Raw genomic sequence first — 19,554 nt, forward strand, 5'->3', positions numbered from 1 at the left:
GTTCTGTTATTTCCTTCCATTCCACAGGGGTGGAAACATGTCGAAGGTCACCCAGTAAACAATGGAGCCAGCAACCAAACCTAGACATTCTGACTCTGGAGAACTCTTTCTCACAAGACCATCTTACAGAGATCCCTTACTCCAGAATATTTTAGATGGTAATCCTTATTTTAACCCAATGGGGAAGGACTGATTGAACAATGGTTAAAAAGAATTTTTCAGATTCCATTATAATAGATGAAATAATAGAGTGAGTTTACCTAAAGAGAGATGAAGGAAAAAGAATTACAGGCCAGTAGGGTCTCTCTCACACACTCATGCACATGGCACAAAGTGGGTTTATGTAGGTAGGAGCTGACCTCTTTCCAGGTGCAAATGAAATATTCTTTACCTTTATGCACATCCATATTGATAATGGGAAAGTTATAATTGTGAATAAGAATGACACAGCCACCAAAATCCATCCACAAGGTCCAAGGCCTGTACTGGGGCTATCTGTTGAAAACAAAAAATGTAGTCTTATTATTGTTATTAGCATGATCACCAACAGTTTATTCTTACCATTCACTGGACATCTATGTGCTAGGCATTATGCTAGCTGTTTTACACGAATTTTCTCATTTAATCCTCATAACAACCCTGAAGTGTAGATCACTTTCCCTAATCTACTTGACATAGTAACACAAGTATTTTCCACGTTACTCATTATTTTATCCAGCAAACATTTATTCAGCACATAATATATATTATGCCCTATGCTTTGTACTGAAGTGATAAAATGAGTAAGACCCCACCCCAGCTCTCAAGAAGGTTGAAGTTTAGTGAGTTAAAGAGAAAAACAGATAATTATGATACTAGGTGGTAGGTGCAGACATAGAGTATCCGTTCAGATTATTGTGAGAACAAAGAACAGGGGTAGCTCACACAGTTGGGATGGAAGTGAGAGTATAGGTGGGTAGGTGACGGTGGGGGTTGTCAGAGGGGCTTCTTGAAAGATGTAACAGTTAAGGTAAATGACAATGAAAAGAAAGGGGAAGGAAGAAAAAGGGCATTCTAAGCCAATGGTACAAATGATTAAAGGTGAAAACCATATGACATGAGTATAAGCTCTTTTAGAGCCTCTTTAAAAATGACACCTGTAAAATATTTCACTGGGTATATGCACCATAATTTATTATCCATTTCCTAATTACTAGACAGGTTGTTTCTTTTTACGGTTACTAAATAATGCTGTAATGAACATCTTTGAACACAGTTTTCCTCCCTCATTTCTAATTATTTCCTGTTTCTGTAATATCAAATAGCATTATTGTTTGATTATAAAGGTAATGCTTGTGGTGCGATTAATTACTTTTGTGTATGGCTTTTCTAGCCATGGCTTGTAACCCCCATTCAGGTGATTGGGTGGTACCAGGTGATAGGGTAATTGTGGCCTAACAAGGAGACTGGTCAGTTTTGCCTTAAGAGAGGCATTTCTTAGAGAGAGCGAGCACACATGCATGAGAGACCTGGCATCAGGAAGACAGCGTGGTGGGCTTCCCAGCCCACAAAGAGAGAAAGCTGAGTGCCTTTTAAGAGGGGCTTAGGGCCAGGGAGAGGTGTGCCTGCAAGCAAGGTGGGGAAGAGGCTGTCCTGATGGAAGAACTGTATCCTGAGTGTTCCTGAGCATGAACTGTTAACTGTTACTTCCCTAACAAGCCCCATAATTGTGAGTATGGTCTGTGAGTTCTGTGTGACCATTGCAATGAATTACTGAACTCAGTACAGAGTGCTGTGGGAGGGACAGTTGGTGTCAGAATTGGTAAAGACGGCGGAGAGAGGGGGCTTGTCTGACCTCTGCCTCATGGGAGTCAGCTTTCCGCTGCTGATCTTGGTTCTCCTTCCTCCTTGTGGGGTTAGAGGAGGTCATACACTGCCTCCAAGCCGTTTTTACATTACCCCATTGCAAAAAGGTCAGGAAAGTATAAAAAAGGAGGGAAAAATTACTCTTAATCCGAAGATAAGAGTATTTCGGTACGAATATCCTTCCAACTTTTTCCTTGTAAAAACATAGAACACATTTCTCAAAAATACAAACAGGAACTACACGTAAAAAATTTTAACCTGTTTTTCTCTTCTCTAGCTCTTGCTCTTTCACTTTCTTTTTAGTTTTTCTAGCTATGTATTTGTGGTTTTTTTGGTTTGCTTGTTTGCTTTCCTTTGTTTTGTGTTTAATCAAAGTTACACTTGGCCGAAAGTTTAAAGAGCCAAATAGTTCTACCAGATTCATTTCCAAAAAAGGGCAACCCCTGCTCACCTCTTCCAATTTCTCCCTCCTCAAAGGCAACTGTTCTTTTGGCTGAGTATTTTGGTATCTACTTCCATGTTTCTAAATCATATGCTTGTATAGTTACTTCTTGATTTTTCAGTTTTGAGCATTATCTATCGACTTTCCACTATGGAAGAGGATTTAGTTTTCTTTCCTTCCCCTGCGCCTGTCATATACATATGTCCATCTTTCCAAAGTATTTATATCGTAATTTTGGTTAGATCAATATCAAATTTTATATCATCATGAATATGTAAATGCTATTCAAATCTAAGCCATGTAGTGAAGTATAATTAGTTTCCCTTTCCTGCACAACTGTTTTTTTCTGGAGTTAATGTCTTGTTTTTTCTCTTTGCTTAGTTTTCAAGGTACTTCCCATTGATTCAATCTCTCAAAAAGGTTCAGGTATCGTATCAATTTCATCTTCTGAAAGAAGTCTCAGCCTTTTAAGCTCCTCCTGTCTGGACTTGTTTTCTCATCTGGTCCACACAACTATCATTCTGTGACTGCTTTCCCTATCATCCTGGGGAATTCCCTTCACCTTCTGTGTCATAATTCCTATTTTCTGTATCCAGTGTCTTCCTCCTTTTCAGTTTTTCCTTTCTGTGGAGGACACAGGGACTGAACAGGTCAAGGGATACTATCACTTTTCTTATCAACCACAGAAGGCTTCTCTGTATTCGCAGGAGCTGTTTTAATAACAGGAGGGAAGAGGGGAAGAGGTACACCAGTCATGAAGATGGCAGTGAGACAGAACTTTGAAGAAGTATGAAGCCAAGAAGTAAGCAGAGAATTCAGGCTGGGAGAATGGGAGAAAAGAAAGACAGGTGTTGGCATCCACTTTAAGTGCCCTAAAACACGGAATGAAAAACCAGAAATAGATAGGGAGTGCCTTGGTTATAGTCCCTGGGTGGTGCAAACGGTTAATGTACTCAGCTGGTAACTGAAAGACTGGCAATTTGAGTCCATCCAGAGGCACCTTGGAAGAAAGGCCTGGAGATCTACTTCTGATAAATGAGTCATTGGAAATCCTATGGAGCACAGCTGTACTCTGACACACATGGGGTCTCTATGAGTTGGAATTAGCTTGACAGCAACTGTCGATACCTTGGTTATATCTGACTTTGTAATTCCCTGATCCTGTTCACGGTATGAAGTATATGTCCTCATGCATACTTAAAGTTATCTAAATTAATCCTAGTGGTTTCTAAGTTACAGTTTTTGGTGTATAGACATATTCGCTGAGAGACTATTCAAAGCAGGCCCACAGTGCTGCTTGTGGAGAAGCTCTATCAGGTCTTGTCACTATCATAACAGATAATAACAGTAGCCGTTTTTGGACAGTTTGCTGTATCCTAGGCACTATACTAAATATGTCAGTGATGTATCTCATTTACCCCTCACAATAGCTCTATGAGGTATCTTTAACTCCATTTCATAAATGAGATAAATGAAGAAACATAACTTTCCCAGGGTCACACAATGAAGGTTCTGGCATTCAAATATAGGTCATCTGACTCCAAAGCCCATATTCTAAATCAACTCACTCTTCAACCCTTTGCCTCTGAATTTAAAAAAAAAAAAAAAACCTCATTAAAGATCTTTTGGTATTTAGAGTACTTTCTCAAGACAATATCCAAACTGGGAAAGCATGTTAGGAGTTCTGAGGATGAAATGGCATAGTCCTACAGAGGAAGTTCTCTTAATTCCAGCTGCGATCATTTATAGCAAAAGGACAGTCTCAAGGCTCTCTGCCAGGCTCAGATCTAGGTTTCCAGAGGCAAGTGGATTCTAAACAAGGAACAGACTGACCACAAATACTTATGTGACAGCATTTGGTGCTTTCTAAAACATTGTTCCAAGTCTCCCAGATTCCAGGCAAAGTACATTGCTCTGTGTCCTACTAGACTATAAACTCCTTAATGGCAGGGGTGTTTCTTATTCATTGTTAATATTCCCAATGTCTAGCACAGGACCCTGCATAGAGTGGGTATAAAATAAAATTCTTCTTACCAAGCTTTCCAACTAGATGTGTTTTTTCCTTCCTCTGAATCTTGATAGCACTTTTTGTACCTCTTTATGGCACTGATATTTTGCCTAATACTTTAATTTCTTATGCACTGATCTCCCTTATTAGACTGTAATTTCCTTGAGAATAGGGAGCACCTGGGTTGGAATTTCAGTTCTGTTACTTCTTAGTCACCTGATCTTTACCTCTTTGAACCTTAGTTTCCTAACTTGTAAAATAAGGATAATTGGACTGGCCTTGCAGGATTGCTCCATAAATATTACAAGGCATTAGACAGTACTTTTCTGTAATCTTCCTATTTTACTCAACAGGAAGTAATTCTCAACTGTGGAAATCTTCATGATGATAAATGGGGAAATAGGCGACCTTTATCTTTTTGATAAAAGCCTCTTAAATGATTTAATTTGTCCCTTGCTTCATGCTTCCCTCTAGCCAGGTCTAGATATTCAAAGACCTTAAAAAAGCTCGTTTATGAAGAGCATGGGGACAAGCCAGGAAGTCCAGCCTAGGTTTTCTGTACTCAGTTTCTAATGTCACAATGTGTTTTTGAAAATCCCAGATGAATAGTGTTGCTGTTGTTGGGTGCTGTTGAGTCGATTTTGACTCATAGCAACCCCATGTGACAGGGTAGAACAGCCCCATTGGGGCTGTAATCTTCATGGAAACAGTTCACCAGGTCTTTCTCCCATGGAGCCACTGAATGGGTCTGAACCACCAACCTTTTGGTTAGCAGGCGAGTGCTTAATTGTTTGTGCCACCAGGGCTCCTTCCCAGATGAGTAAATGGGTTTACAAATCAAGAGAAACAAGAAATTCAGTGGATATTCTGAAAACTGTGGTTGGTCTTCCATATATCAAATGCTTGACAAGGAATAATCAGTGTGTATACACTGGGGAAATGGTACACTTTCATTTTTTTTTTTTTTTTTTTTGTGCCTTTAAAATGAAACTATCCTATTCTCAACCCTCCAAAATTTTCCCCACCTTGGGGTGCAGAACTCAAATTCTAGTAAAAAGACTAGACTTAATGGTTTGATTGAGACTGGAGGGACCCTGGAAGACAAGGCCCCCAGACTCTCTGTTAGCCCAAAACTAAAACCATTCCCAAAGTCAACTCTTCAGACAAAGATTAGACTGGACTATGGGACATAAAACGATACTCGTGAAGAGTGTGCTTCTTAGCTCCAGTAGATACATGAGACTAAATGGACAGCTCTTGTCCAGAGGCAAGATGAGAAGGCAGAGAGGGTCGGAAGCTGGCTGAACAGACATGGGAGATCCAGGGTGGAAAGGAAAAGGGTGTTGTTACAGTATAGGGAGAGCAACTAGGGTCACAAAACAATATATGTATAAATTTTTGTATGAGAGACTAACTTGAATTGTAAACCTACACTTAAAGCAAAACATTAAAAAATAAAAAGAATTCCCCACCTGGTTATAGCTCAATAAGGCACATAAATCACATTCCTCAGAGAGGTGAGGCTTAAACTCCACCAGGCTTATAAAATGAACTCTTAGTCACCTACACTTACTGGTAAAAGAGGATATTCCCAGTTATTCCTCCAAATTTATGAAATTCATTTCCTTCAAGTTTTCCATTCACTACCTTGAGGACTGAATCTCTCCTACCAGCTTTATGAGGTAGTGACAAATAACAGGCAATTGATACACCTGAGTTATTTTGGTTTATATACTTGTTGATATTTATAACAACTGCTGAGTGGGAAAAATCCTAAAGGGATCTGTCTTAGTTATCTAGTGCTGCTATAACAGAAATACCACAAACAGAAGTTTATTCTCTCACAGTCTAGGAGGCTAGAAATTCAAATTGGTCAGCTCCAGAGGAAGGCTTTCTTTCTGTCCGCTCTGGGGGAAGGTCTTTGACATCAATCTTCCCTGGTCAAGGAGCTTCTCAGCGCAGAGACCAAGGGTCCAAAGGACGCACTATTCTCCTGACTCTTGTTTCTTGGTAGTATGAGGTCCCCTTGTCTCTCTGCTTGCTTCTCTTATATTTCAAAAGAGATTGATTTAAGATACAACCTAATCTTGTAGATTGAGTCCTGCCTCATTAACATAACTGCCTTTAATCCTGCCTCATTAACATCATAGAGGTAGGATTTACAACACATAGGAAAATCATATCAGATGACAAAATGGTGGACAATCACACAATGCTGGGAATCATGGCCTAGCCAAGCTGATACATATTTTGGGGGACACAGTTCAACCCATGACAGGATCCCATGATACTTGCTTGTAAATACTACTTTCCCATGGTTTAGAGCATTTTTTCTTTCACTATTAAACTCTTTCCTGAAAATTACATTAAATAAAATTTTAACTAACCAAAGCAAGAGTCTGAAAATGGATACAATTTAAATTTTTACATGAATACTGAAATTGGGCTTACCTCTAGGAAACTAATGTAAATTTTAAAAATAATTCATTGCTTTTTTTTCTTATTTTAAAAGCAAAATATTGTCACTACAAAAATTAGAAGTTATAGTTCAACAAATTAAAAAAACTCATTGCCGTGGAGTCGATTCCGACTCATAGTGACCCTATAAGACAGAGTAGAACTGCCTCATAGGATTTTCAAGGCTGTAAATCTTTACAGAAGCAGACTGCTACATCTTTCTCCCAAGGAGTGGATAGTGGGTTTGAACCACTGACCTTTCGGTTACTAGCTGAGCGCTTAACCGCTGAGCCTCGAGGGCTCCTTGCTCAACAAATGGAAAAAGAAAAATTACCTGTCTTTAATTATCTCATCTCTGGATAGTGATTATTTTTTGCCTTGCTATATGTTCTTTAGGCCTTTTCTATCCTTGTTTGTTTGTTTTAATGAAATAATAGTATTCAGAATTATTTAAAATCTGCTTTTTCCCCTATATTGTGAACATTTGTGCATGTTGGTAAATATTCTTCGTCATCATTAATGGTTGTATAATATTCCATTCTATCACCTATCACCCGTCTGTCAGTTTGTTTTACTGGTTTGCATGTTGCTATGATGCTGGAAGTTATACCACTGGTATTTCAAATACCAGGGTCATCCATGGTGGACGGGTTCCGGCGGAGCTTCTAGACTAAGACAGAGTAGGAAGAAAAGCATGGCAATCTATTTCCAAAAGTTAGCCAATGAAAACCTTATGGATGACAACCAAATAGTGCCCGGTACAGTGCTGGAAAGGAGCACCCCCAGGCTGGAAGGCACTCAAAATACACACTGGCCACAATGAACCTGAGCATACCAATGATGGTGAAAGTGGTACAGGATGAGGCAATGTTTCGTTCTGTTGTACATGGGATTGCCATGAGTAGGAGCCGACTTGACAGCAACTAACAACAACAAATATTCCATTTTTCCATATGATGAAAACTGAGATTGTGTCCAATTTTCTCAATTACAAACGTTGCTGCAGTGCATATACTTTTAGCAAAGTCTCCACACATCCTTATTTATTATGTAAAACTAACTTTGCTGAAAAGATGAAATTATGTAATTCTTAAATTTCTCTCATTCTGGAGGTATCTTTTATTACTACTGCTAATAACTACTATTCATTGAATGCCTATTATATTATCAACCAAAAAATAGCTCCTTCTATGCATTATTTCTAATATTTACAAATATCTGAATAGTAGGTGTAAAACATTCTTGGAATCCCAAGGTAATAAAGCAAAAGATCATTAGGGAAGACAAACAAAATAAAACAAAACCAGGAAACCAACAAACAAATTGTCCAGTAATTTTGTTGGATCAGATTCCAGAAAAGCAGTAAAATTTTCTTCCCAAGTTGATAACACAGGCTCAGTGTTCACAGTATTACATGTTGTTACTGATCCCACATCAGCTCATTTACTTTAAGGTCTATTGAACTTGGCATTACTGGAAATTATGTGGAGTAATAAAATCCATTCATCACTGAGACTTAATTATTTTACAGTTCAAAAGATACTGGATTTCCTCTTCAGAGAAACACCAGAAACATGTCTTACACAATATCTGGAAACTTAACTCAGAGTCATATGCTTCAATGTACACAAAAAGAAAAGGATGTGCTAAAGAATTATTGAAATGCCTGAGTTATGACATTTAAATTACAATCTTTTCCTTCCTGTTTCACAGAACGCAGGTGAAACACTCTATGTTATAAACTGCCAAGAACAGTGTTATGTAGGTGGAGAAAGATAGGATGGCTGGGAGTTTAGTCTCAAAAACACACTATCTGGCTTTAACAGCACTTTTTAAATGGGCAACAGCAGGTTAAAATGAAATTTCTTGGCAATTTTTAAATTTTCTTCTTAAAAGCATATATATTCATGATATAAGTGTTTTTTCTGGCTGCTATTATTCCTCATCAGAGATTCTATGATTTGGCATGGTTTGGCAAACTTTTCCTGTAAAGATTTTGCAGGCCATGCCATCTCTGTCCCCACTCAGCTCTTCCACTGCAGTATGAAAGCAGCCACAGACAACACACACGTGAATGAGCATGGCTGTATTCCAATACAACTTTATTTACAGATATTGAAATATGAATTTCATATAACTTTCATGTGTCATGAAATGTTATACTTTCTTTTTTTTAACCACTTAAAAATATAAAAACCATTCTTCGCTTGTGGGTCATACAAAGAGGCAGTGGGCCAGATTTCACCCATAGTCGTATAACTCCTGTTCTTGTTCTGTGTCATATAACTATCTGAGGAGGAGTACTTTCATAAATTGAATAATGCATTTGCTCTTTCTTCCAGCTAATCAAATAAGTGTATATTTCCCAGCTTCCCAATTCCACTTTCCCTTGTTTGTTTTGAAACAAGGTCTTATAAAACTTGATAAATAAAAATTCAAGGTAAAAACAGGAAAAAGGGCAGATAAAATATGTGTATATAAACACATTTTCAATTAATCAAAATTTTACTGTAACTGAATTTTTCAGATGATAGGGATTTTAGGAGAAAGAGGCAAAGAAAGTAAGGAAATAACAGAAGAAAAGGAAAATAAGAGAAACAGAGGGAGAAAAGGAGTAAAGAGGACAGGGACACACGAATGAAGGCAGCATCCTACAGAGAATGATCAAAACAGCTAGAGGTGAGAGGGGTGAGTTTAACACACAGTAAGGTCTTGATAAATGTATGTTGAAAAAATTACAACTTGCAGTTCATTTAGGCAGAGGCTTTCAAAGCAAACAAGCACACACTATAATCTCTCTTTCAAATGACTATTTTAATTAGGCATGGTTTATAGTTCTTCGAATGCCCTTATCCTTAAGCCTCTAGGGAAGAAATTATTCTCTGGGCTAGGGTGGTTATAGCCAGATGGTATCAAGTTAAAAGCCATGACCGAAGACTGTAATTTTTCCCCCCTATTATATTTTACATCTGTATCTGTAAGCACTAGACCAATAGAACTGATAGTGATGAGGCATTACGTGATTTGAATAAAAAAGTTTAAAATGTGCTTACCATGAGATATTAAGGGGAAAATTTTGACTAATCCTTTTAAGAAAGATTTTTAATAAGAGCTGAAATCAAGGGAGTCCTTTGCTTAGCTCACAAAAGAATAAGGAAATAAATAAGCACAAATATTTTATTTCCCAAGCATTTTGAGGATTTTCTGTGGCCTTCCTTCATTTGAAAATGCTTCTAGCCACAAAACAGGAGGGGAAAAAAAGTGAGACTATCACTGTTGATGTTGTTCTGTGCCGTCAAGTCAATTCCAACTCATAGTGACCCTATAGGACAAAGTAGAACTGCCCCATAGGACTTCCAAGGAGCAGCTGGTGGATTCAAACTGCCGATCTTTTGGTTAGCAGCCAAGCTCTTAACTACTGTGCCACCAGAGTATCATTAATAATTTTAAATTCACACCTCTCAGTCTTAAATAGGCCCCCTCTTTCCTAAGCTCCTACAGCATTTTGCTCTCTTTAAACAACATTTATCACACTTATTCAATGTCTGCCTTCTTCATAAGACTGTAAGTATTGTGAGGCAGTGGTCAGGTTGATCTTGTTAAAGCAGTGTAGCATACAGGGTTCAGAGTTGGCTCTGCAGACTCACTAGCTGTGTGATGTTGGGCAAGTACCTTAACCCCTCTGTGCCTAAGTCTACTCATCTAAAAACAGAGCTAAGAAGACTATCAACCTCAGAGGGTTAATGTAAAGAGTAAATGAGTTAATATGGTTCATGCCTATCTCATAACACATACCCAGTATAAACATTTGTTGAATAGTTCAGCGATTCTGCCATTTCTTTTGGGGAGGCGGGAGACTGCCTGTTACATAAGACAAACTGAAACTGCATGTCAGCAAACATGTTCCAAGAATACAGTTCAGAATCATCCCTTGTCCCAAAGTAACTATCACACTGCTTCCCTCAAACGTTTTCTCTTTAAAAAAAAACTATGAGGTTACAGAATTCAGGAAGGTAGAATGATAGGCTGAACACGGCCCAGGCTGAGGGTCTGGAAAGATGAAAACACAATGTTCAGAAAAACTGGAGGGAAAAACAATTTCATAATGGATATTAGGTTAATTAAATTTTAGACTAGACTTGAAATATAATAGACAAAACCTTCTTATTTTTTCCCCAGCTGTTTCACTTGGACATCTTAAAACTAGCTATAATTAAGCTTTTCTCATAAAAGTCTTCGGAGGGTTAACATCACTTTCATTTTAAAAATGAGAAACAGAAGCATAAGGAAACTAGATCACAAGGGTCTGAACTTCTCAAGTGAGGCTGAATAGCTATGCAGTGCTGAAGAGCTTGGGGCTTTGATGTCAGATTCCAATGATACCACTAAATTTTCTGACGTGTAAAATGGGGAAAAGAATAGTACCAATCTCCTATAGTGGTTACGAAGATTAAACGAGGTAAAACATGTAAAGTGCTTGGCACTGAGGAAGCGTTCAATAAATAACAGCCATTATTATCATCACAACTTTAAGATCCTTACTGACATACTTTATGGGAATAAACTTTTTATTAAGTGAATTGCCCTCTGGGACCTACACACCATAAAGAAAATACCAAGACTAACAATCTGCCTGGGGAGTCTATCTTTGGAGAAGAAACAGGACATATTTGGGGCTGTAAGTCTGAGTTCCAAACTTTCTTGGGCCATTTTTCATACAACTTTTTGCCCCTATGTTTGAGTTTACTGTATAACTACTGTATTTTCTGAATAGTATCCCAAATAGAGTCTTTCAGCTTAAAGGCCCTAGGTATTGTTAACTTTTTTATAATTCATTTTCCTCATTAAATAGTATCTTAATAATTTAAACTTTAAAGTTTTAAAAGTACATTCACATAAATTTTCTCATTTGATACTCACAAAACCCTGGGAGATCAATAGGGCAGGTAAGATCACATGAACATATAGGTAAGGAACTGACTGTCTAGAGGTTGAGAGACTTGCCCAAGGTCACACAGGTAATAAGTGATGGTGTTGAGATCAGAACCCACATCTTTTACACTATACTACCTGGATAACAAGGTTGGACAGGACAAGGATGTCACAACTGGATAACAAGGTTGGTATAATTTTCAGTCTGATACTTTAGGACAAACACGTTACTGGTTGTACCTTGAAGGTGTGCCAGGCCAATTGCTTGACGCTGAAGTTTCTTTACTCGTCCCAGAGTACAGACAAAGATTCAAAAAGAATGAACAAATGTGTGTCTGTAGAGAATTGACACACACCTCCTACTTCCTGACCGTAACCTTGATCTTCTCTCTTTCCACCTTTAATGACTAAAAGAAGAGTCCTTATTAGGTATATTATCTTGACAATTGTAATCCCTTTGATAATACAAACCCAAACAAATAGTCTATCTGTAACAAGAACATGTAATAGGGCACATGATGAGCACAACCTAAAATCAACAGTTTTGAGTTATAACAAACAATAAAATAAAATGTAAAGGAAAAACTGTTAGACCAACATAAGCCAAACATTCAACAATGTGATTTATTCCATGAGGATCTTTAACTCCCTCCTCCTCTTCCTCTTTCAACAAGAATTTTTCCAAAACTACTATTATTAGATACTAAGCAATGATAGTAAGCAGCAAACAATATTTGCTTTCAAAAGCTCTCATGGTCTGATAAAGTTGGGAGTAACAGATGAGTCAACTGATAATTATAATAAACATCACAATCGAGGTATGCATAGGATATTAGGCAGACAAAGAGGAGAGGTGCTCATTTGTTTGTCATTACAACAGTTTTCAGGAAAGTGCTTTTCCATGTCTTCTTAAAAAATTGATTTTGAATCCCATCTTTATCAACATCTGTTTTTCCTTCAAAAGTAACTAGACAGTCAGTGACCTTTAACTGTCGTTTACAGTGTAAAATTTACAATATCAGGTGGAATCAGCTTTTACAGACTTGGTCTTCTGGTCTGAGTTAATTTATTACCATTCGTGGTTCAACTCCGATTAATTATTGAAGAAGTTACAAAGTTCTTCCCAATCTGGTCAGCGGTAACAACTGAAATAAACAGATCAGTCACATGATTCTGCTTATTTTCAGAAATTCCCCCAGAAGGATTTATTCTATTGACAGGGCTCTTAATTATTATATTTCTTTGCAATCCACCTGCATTATTTCATTACAAAGTGAATGCACTGGCTTTAAGAAAAACTAGCCTTCCTCTAGGTTTGGTCATATTTACCTTCCTAGGACTAATTCTCTCAAAAGACATAAAGTGGCAGAGTTTGGGCTTTTATATTTCACTGCTTCTCTCAGAATTACCGCTGTGGAGCTACCTTTTCCAAAAGGTCTTGATTTAAACTTTCTTTGCTTACTGTCTCTTTCCTTCAGTAAAGTACTAATGTTAGAAAGGCCTTACTTTTGGTATTTATTTTGGAGGTAGGGGAAATGGTTTGGAAAATCAGATAGCCCAGGTTTGAAATCTAAGCTAGGTGTGATTTTACCACTCTGAGCCTCAGTTTGCTTTCTGTAAAATGATGGATAATGACATTTTCCTAGAGAAGCTATTGAAGGATAACAACTAATGTTCGTAAAGCATTTAGGCTGTTTTTGGCACATGGCAAGTTCTCAATAAATTCTAGTGATAGCTTCCCGAACAGTGTCAGATCTCTATGGTTTACATCAAAAAAAAAGGTGCCACAGACTATCTAGTGCTGCTATAACAGAAACACCACACGTGGATGGCTTTAACAAAGAGAAATTCATTCTCTCACAGTCTTGAAGTCTAGAAGTCTGAATTGAGGGCACCAGCTTCAGGGGAAGCCTTTCTCCCTCTGTCGGCCCTGCAGGAAGGTCCTTGTCATCAATCTTCCCTGGTCGAGGAGCTTCTCAGCACAGGGATCCCAAGTCCAAAGGACATGCTATTCTCCTTGCTCTCGTTTCTTGGTGGTATGAGGTCCCCAAGTCTCTCTGCTTGCTTCTCTCTTTTATATCTCAAAAGAGGTTGACTTAAGACACAACCTAATCTTGTAGATTGAGTCCTGCCTCATTAACATAACTGCCTATAATCCTGCCTCATTAACATCATACAGGTAGGATTTACAACACATAGGAAAATCACATCACATGACAAAGTGGTGGACAATCACACCAGACTGGGAATCATGGACTAGTCAAGTTGACACACATTTTTGGGGGACACTCAATCCATGGCATTCCACCCTTTAGCCCCCAAAAATTCATGTCCTTGCCACATGTAAAACACACTCACCCCATCATATCATAGCAAAAGTCTTAAATCAATTCCAAGTCCAAAATCCAAGACATTCCTCTTCATCTGTGAAATCCAGAATACAAGTTATCTATCTGCTTCCAAAGTACAATGGTGGAACAGGCACAAGGTAGACATTTCCATTACAAATGGGAGAAATTGGAGGGAGAGAAGGGATAACAGGTACCAAGCAAGTCAGCAAAACATATTACATTAGCTCTCAAGGCTTGAAAATAATCCTCTGTTCCCTGAGGCCATTTAGGCAATAGCCCTACTCTCCAGACTCTGGGTTTTGGCCATATTCTCAGGATTCTGGGTGGAGGTCCCTCAGCCCTGGGCTTCAGCTCTGCCTTCCAGGCCCACTGGAACGGCAACTCTGCTACCTTGGCTTTGGGTGGCTCCATTCTCCCAGTCCAGCTGAGTGGAGACCCTACCCCCTCAGCCTAAGGGGCCAGTTATTCTCCCCTTTGAGCATGGCAGTCCAGCCCCCTCAGCCTTGGGCAGTGGGTCTGGCCCCACCCTGCTGGCACTCATGAATGACAGCCCCACACTCTGGAATGGAGTTGGTGAAGATCTGACTCTTTGAAACCCAGGAGGCTAATTGCCCCACTCTTTGAAGCCTGAGAGGCCACGGCTCCACCCTTTGGCACCCCAGAGGTCGTGGCCTTACCCTTTTAGAGAAAGAGGCAGCTCTGCTTCCTGCGTTCCTTGTCTCTTCAGCTTCTGCTTCCTCTTTCCTTGGCCTCTTGGGCCTCTCCACTTGCGTCGATCCTGCTGGGGCAAGTGTTCCAAAGCTCTGTAGCTCCACCGATAAGTGTCTGTAGGCACCTTATTCTGCCAGTAAACTTCAGCCAGAAGGCACTCAGCTCTCTTGCTCTGTGGATTGGCAAGCCTAGCTTCACCGATAAGTGCCTGGAGGCACCCTACTCCACCAGGAAGCCTCCCGCCCAAAGGCTCTCAGCTCTCTCACTCCGTGGGTTGGCTCCAGTGCTGTCTTGTGCTGGTCTCCTGGTTCTGCTGCTGCTTCTCGCTCTCTGAGTCATCTTCAGTGAAAACAGCTCTCCTCAATTCCTTCTGAGTCCTCAACAGAATTGTCTTTGAAGTCTATAATTCCACCAACAGTCTCTTCAAGGCAATTTAGGCTTTTACTATTAGGTACTTTAAAACTCTTCTAGCCTCTAGTCATTCACAGTTTCAAAACCACTTCCACATTTTAGGTATCTGTTAGAGCAGCACCCTACTCTCAGTACCAAATTCTGTCTTAGTTATCTAGTGCTGCTATAACAGAAAATACCACAAGTGGATGGCTTTAACAAACAGAAGTTTCTTCTCTCACAGTCTAGGAGGCTAGAAGTCCGAATTCAGGGCGCCAGCTTCAGGGGAAGGCTTTCTCCCTCTGTCGGCCTTGGAGGAAGGTCCTTGTCATCAATCTTCCCTGGTTGAGGAGCTTCTTAGCAGAGGGACCTCTAGTCCAAAGGATGCACTGTTCTCCTGGCTCTTGTTTCTTGGTAGTATGAGGTCCCCCTGTCTCTCTACTTGCTTCTCTCTTTTATATCTCAGCAGAGACTGACTTAAGACATAACCTAATCTTGTAGATTGAGTCCTGCCTCATTAATATAACTGCCTCTAATCCTACCTCATTAACATCATAGAGGTATGATTTACAACACATAGGAAAATCACATCACATTACAAAATGGTGGACAATCACACAATACTGGGAATCATGGACTAGCCAAGTTGACACACATTTTTACAAGACACAATTCAATCCATAACACAGACCAAGCAAAATTTTGTCTGTATGTGTATTTTTCCAGGGAGAGGATACATAGTTTTCACTGGATTCTTAAGAGATTTCTGTCTAAAAAAAAGTTAAGTATAAACCAAGAAAAAGCATGTAGAAGTGAAAATTGGTCTGCGACCATGAAAAATAACTAAATGAACATTAAGTACAAAGATCATGTTTACTACCACAGAACTTCTCCAAATAAACTTCTCAATGCAATTTCACCAAACTTCTAACATTCTCCTCATGGTCCTTTAGCCTCCCATGGGGAAGTCAGGGTACAGGAAAGGAATCTCACCCACTTTCTCATTTAGGAAAAGACAGCTATCAAAGAGGCAGTACTGCACAATTTTTACCTGTTCAAGTTTTAAAATCCAGGTTTAAAATATAGCTCCATTACTTATAAACTGTGTGACTTTAAGTATCTTAACCTCTTTGAGTATCAGCTTCTCCAATTACAAAGTGAGGATAAGAACAGTACGTACCACATTTTGGTTGTGAGGATTCAACAAGAATGCATATGAAATGTTTAGCGCAGAGCCTAGCTTATTTAGTGCTTACATTTTTTTTAACCATTATTCTCATCAACTCCTCATTGTTATGCTCCTAATTTGGAAGGACAACTCTCTAAGATGCCTAGTAGGAAAAGTTAAGTGATGAAGATTTCTATAAATCTTTTGATGCTACTGGGAAGGAACTAATGCACAGATCCCTGGGTGAGGGAAATGGGGCTTATACTGGATGGGAGGACAAGTAATCACAATAGGTGACTCCTACGTTCTTCGTGTGAAGCACTGGTGGTATAGTGGTTAAGAGCTTGGCTGTTGACCAAAAGGTCAGCAGTTCGAATCCACCAGCTGCTCCTTGGAAACCCTATGGGTCAGTTCTACTTTGTCCTATAGGGTCACTATAAGCCAGAATTGACTCGACAACAACGGGTTTGGTTTGGTTTACGTTCTTTGTGGGGTCCTGGAAAAGCCCACCTAGCCCTCTAAATCTCTTGCACTACGTCATCCTTAGAAATAATTCATTTGGGGACTGAAGCCTTTTGGATCACCAAGAGCCCCTGGGAGGGAACCAGTACTCCTCAGAGGTCGATTACCTCTCTTTATTGGACCCTCACTTCCCCAGGGAATTAGCCAATAAAGACTCAAGGTGACAGCCCTCTCAGGGGTATTAGTTCCTACACAGGGCAACAAGATGGAGCCACTTACGGTTCCTGCCTTCAAGATTGGGAAAGCCCTGGTAGAGTAGGGGAATCAAGAGCTCCTTGTAAAGCCCAGAAGGAAAGAGGTCCTTAGGAAAAAAGTGCAGAGGGCTCGATTGGGATAGAAAGTGAAGCTGCAAAGAGAGGTTGGAAGGATGCCAAAGAGAGACAGCCTTCTTTCCTTCCGCAAATATGACCCATTCTTCCATAGGGTTGCTACAAGTGAGAGTGGACTTGACCACACACAAGGACAACAATGCGCTGGGAGCTGGGGGTGACATCTCACAGGTTGGTCCTTGCTTCTTGATAAGAAATTAGTCAGAGTATCAGAGTGGGGTGGGGGGTGGGGGTGGTTCTTTCCAGTTCCATAGGAGCGGGCTTCACACATGGGGGTGTGAGAGACGGCTGGATGGAGGCGATGGCCTTGGAGAGATGGGACGGGCAAGAAAGGGGAGTCGGGCAAGGGGTGAAGGAGTACAGGTCCGGCTCCACCACTGGCTATGAGCTACTTAACGCATTTCCTCACTGTGTGGATGACATGAGATAATGAACATAAAGCACTGGCACAGTGCCTGGCATATGGCAACCGCCGGATAAGGTGAATTCCTGCCACTATTATGAGTATTGGAAAAGCCTCCTGCTTACCACTGGCTCGTCCACCGTGTGCCAGGCACCGGGCAGTGCGCTTGCATCCTATCATCCCAAAGTCCTGACAACCCGTTTGCGAAATGGGTTTGATTATTCTCATTTTACTAGTGAGGAAACCGCGGCTTTGAGGAACGGTCGCACAGCTTAAACCGGGTTTCTCCGACCACAGAGCTCACGCCCCAGGCTGGGGTTCGTTCCCGAGGGGAGGGTTAACGGGCGGCGGGCGACCCCCAGGGCGCTCGGCGACCCGACCCGGGCCTCGCCAGGGGCGTGGTGCTCACCTTTGAAAGAGTCGGGGAGTCGACGAGCTTGGTTGTCCGGTGCGTGCCGCTTCTCAGCCATGCTGTTCGAGCCGGAGGCGCCGCTCTCCCTCCTCTGTTGCCGAAGCCGGAGTAGCTGAGAAAGTCTAGAGAACCAGCGGGGCAGGAGACCCAGGCTGCATGCGGCCCCGCCCCCTCGTGTAGCCCCGCCCCTCTCCGCAACTCAGCCAATGGACGCCCAGGATGCGGGAGGACGCGCCCCCCCTCGTCCGGCGCGCCCTTCCCGCGCGGTTGCTTTGCTGTCGCTTCCCGCTCGGTCCACGGGCGTGGCTTGAGGGGAGAGGCCCTTCCCTCCGGACAGGGTCGGGGCGTAGGGGCCGCACGCGCAGGAAAAGGTGGAGGGCTTAGGCGTGAGCTGAAGTTACCGGGGAGGAGGCTGTGGCGAAGGCTTGAGGTAAAAGTCAGAATGAGGATAAAGGTGCACTTATGGCTAGAGGTTTTACAGCCACGCACTTCCTGTGGGCGAGAAATTAGAAGGAAGAAAATGGCACCACCCTTTCTGGGCAGAGTGGGGTCCGAGTTGAGAGAAAGCTGAGGGGGCAGGGTGAGACCAGGGTGAGGACCTGAGGCCAGCAGTGAGCTGAGAGGACTACCCCCGACCAGAAGTTGGGATTCAAGTGAGGTTCATTTATTCATACTAAGTACTTTTGAGCACCTGCCATGTGAGAGGCAGTGTGCTCACTGTCGGGGAGATAGTGGGCAAGGGGTAGACATGATGCCTGCCCTTCTGGAGCGTATACTCTAGTGGGGAGACAGGCAAACAAACAAGTAAATAAAAAATTACACATGGTGAAAAGCGATGTGAAGGGAACCGAGTGTTCAGAGTATATAGGTAGGGAGACGAGGGAAGGCTTCTGTAAGGAGGTGGCCTTTGAGGTGTAACCTGAAAAATGAGAAGGAGGCAGCCTTCGGAAGGGGGACAGGCAGTGCAGGAGGTCTGAGAGGGTATCCCAGGCAGAGGGAAAGGCATATATGCAAACGTATTCCCACCCTCAAGCTTTCTGTCAGATTGTGGCTGAAAACTTCCCATTTGAAAATCTTATGTTTTATTCTATGAAACTTATCCTAATGCAGAATGTTCAGAGTATATCAATGTACACAAGTAGGAGCACTTTTTAAAACTTTTTAACTACGAACAGGTTCATAGGAATTTGCAAAGACAGTATAGAGAAGTTACATGTAGCTGCCCATTAGCTCAACTCATAACGACTCCAACTTTTGGCCACCTCCTATATAACTGGAGCTGCTGGTTCTGTGCCATCCCCATGACTGGTTGCAGATCAGACCACTGTGATACATACGGTTTTTCATTGGCTGATTTTTGTCAGATCTTTCTTCCTAGTCCATCTTAGTCTAGGACATTGGTGGTTCAGTGGTAGACTTCTCACCTTCCCTACAGGAGACCCCAAGTTCAATTCCGGGCCAAGGCACTCATGTGCACCACTACCTATCAGTGGTGGTTTGTGTGTTGCTATGATACTAAACAGGTTTCACTGGAGCTTCCAGACTACTTAACTATAGTACAATATCAAAACTAGGAAATTGACA

General features: G+C 41.1%; 1 protein-coding gene across 3 annotated transcripts in view; it reads right to left on the minus strand.

Annotated features, from left to right (window-relative positions):
- Positions 1–18,104, minus strand: part of STOM (stomatin) — a 35,269-nt gene extending 17,165 nt beyond the window's left edge. Inside the window, exons 1-3 of one of the 3 annotated variants that reach the window (XM_023730672.1) lie at positions 17,968–18,089; positions 11,925–12,091; positions 392–495 (exon numbers count right to left, since the gene is read on the minus strand). In XM_023730672.1, the coding sequence (XP_023586440.1) occupies positions 392–403 (12 nt within the window). In that variant the 5' untranslated portion in view covers positions 404–495; positions 11,925–12,091; positions 17,968–18,089. Of the gene's footprint in view, positions 1–391; positions 496–11,924; positions 13,532–17,967 lie in introns of those variants that run through there. The other 2 variants (XM_004375619.3, XM_023730671.1) reach the window with 2 other exon arrangements.
- Positions 18,105–19,554: the final 1,450 nt, after the last annotated feature.

The sequence above is a fragment of the Trichechus manatus genome, unplaced genomic scaffold, assembly GCF_000243295.1.
Source record: "Trichechus manatus latirostris isolate Lorelei unplaced genomic scaffold, TriManLat1.0 scaffold00038, whole genome shotgun sequence".
Classification (NCBI taxonomy): Eukaryota; Metazoa; Chordata; class Mammalia; order Sirenia; family Trichechidae; genus Trichechus; species Trichechus manatus.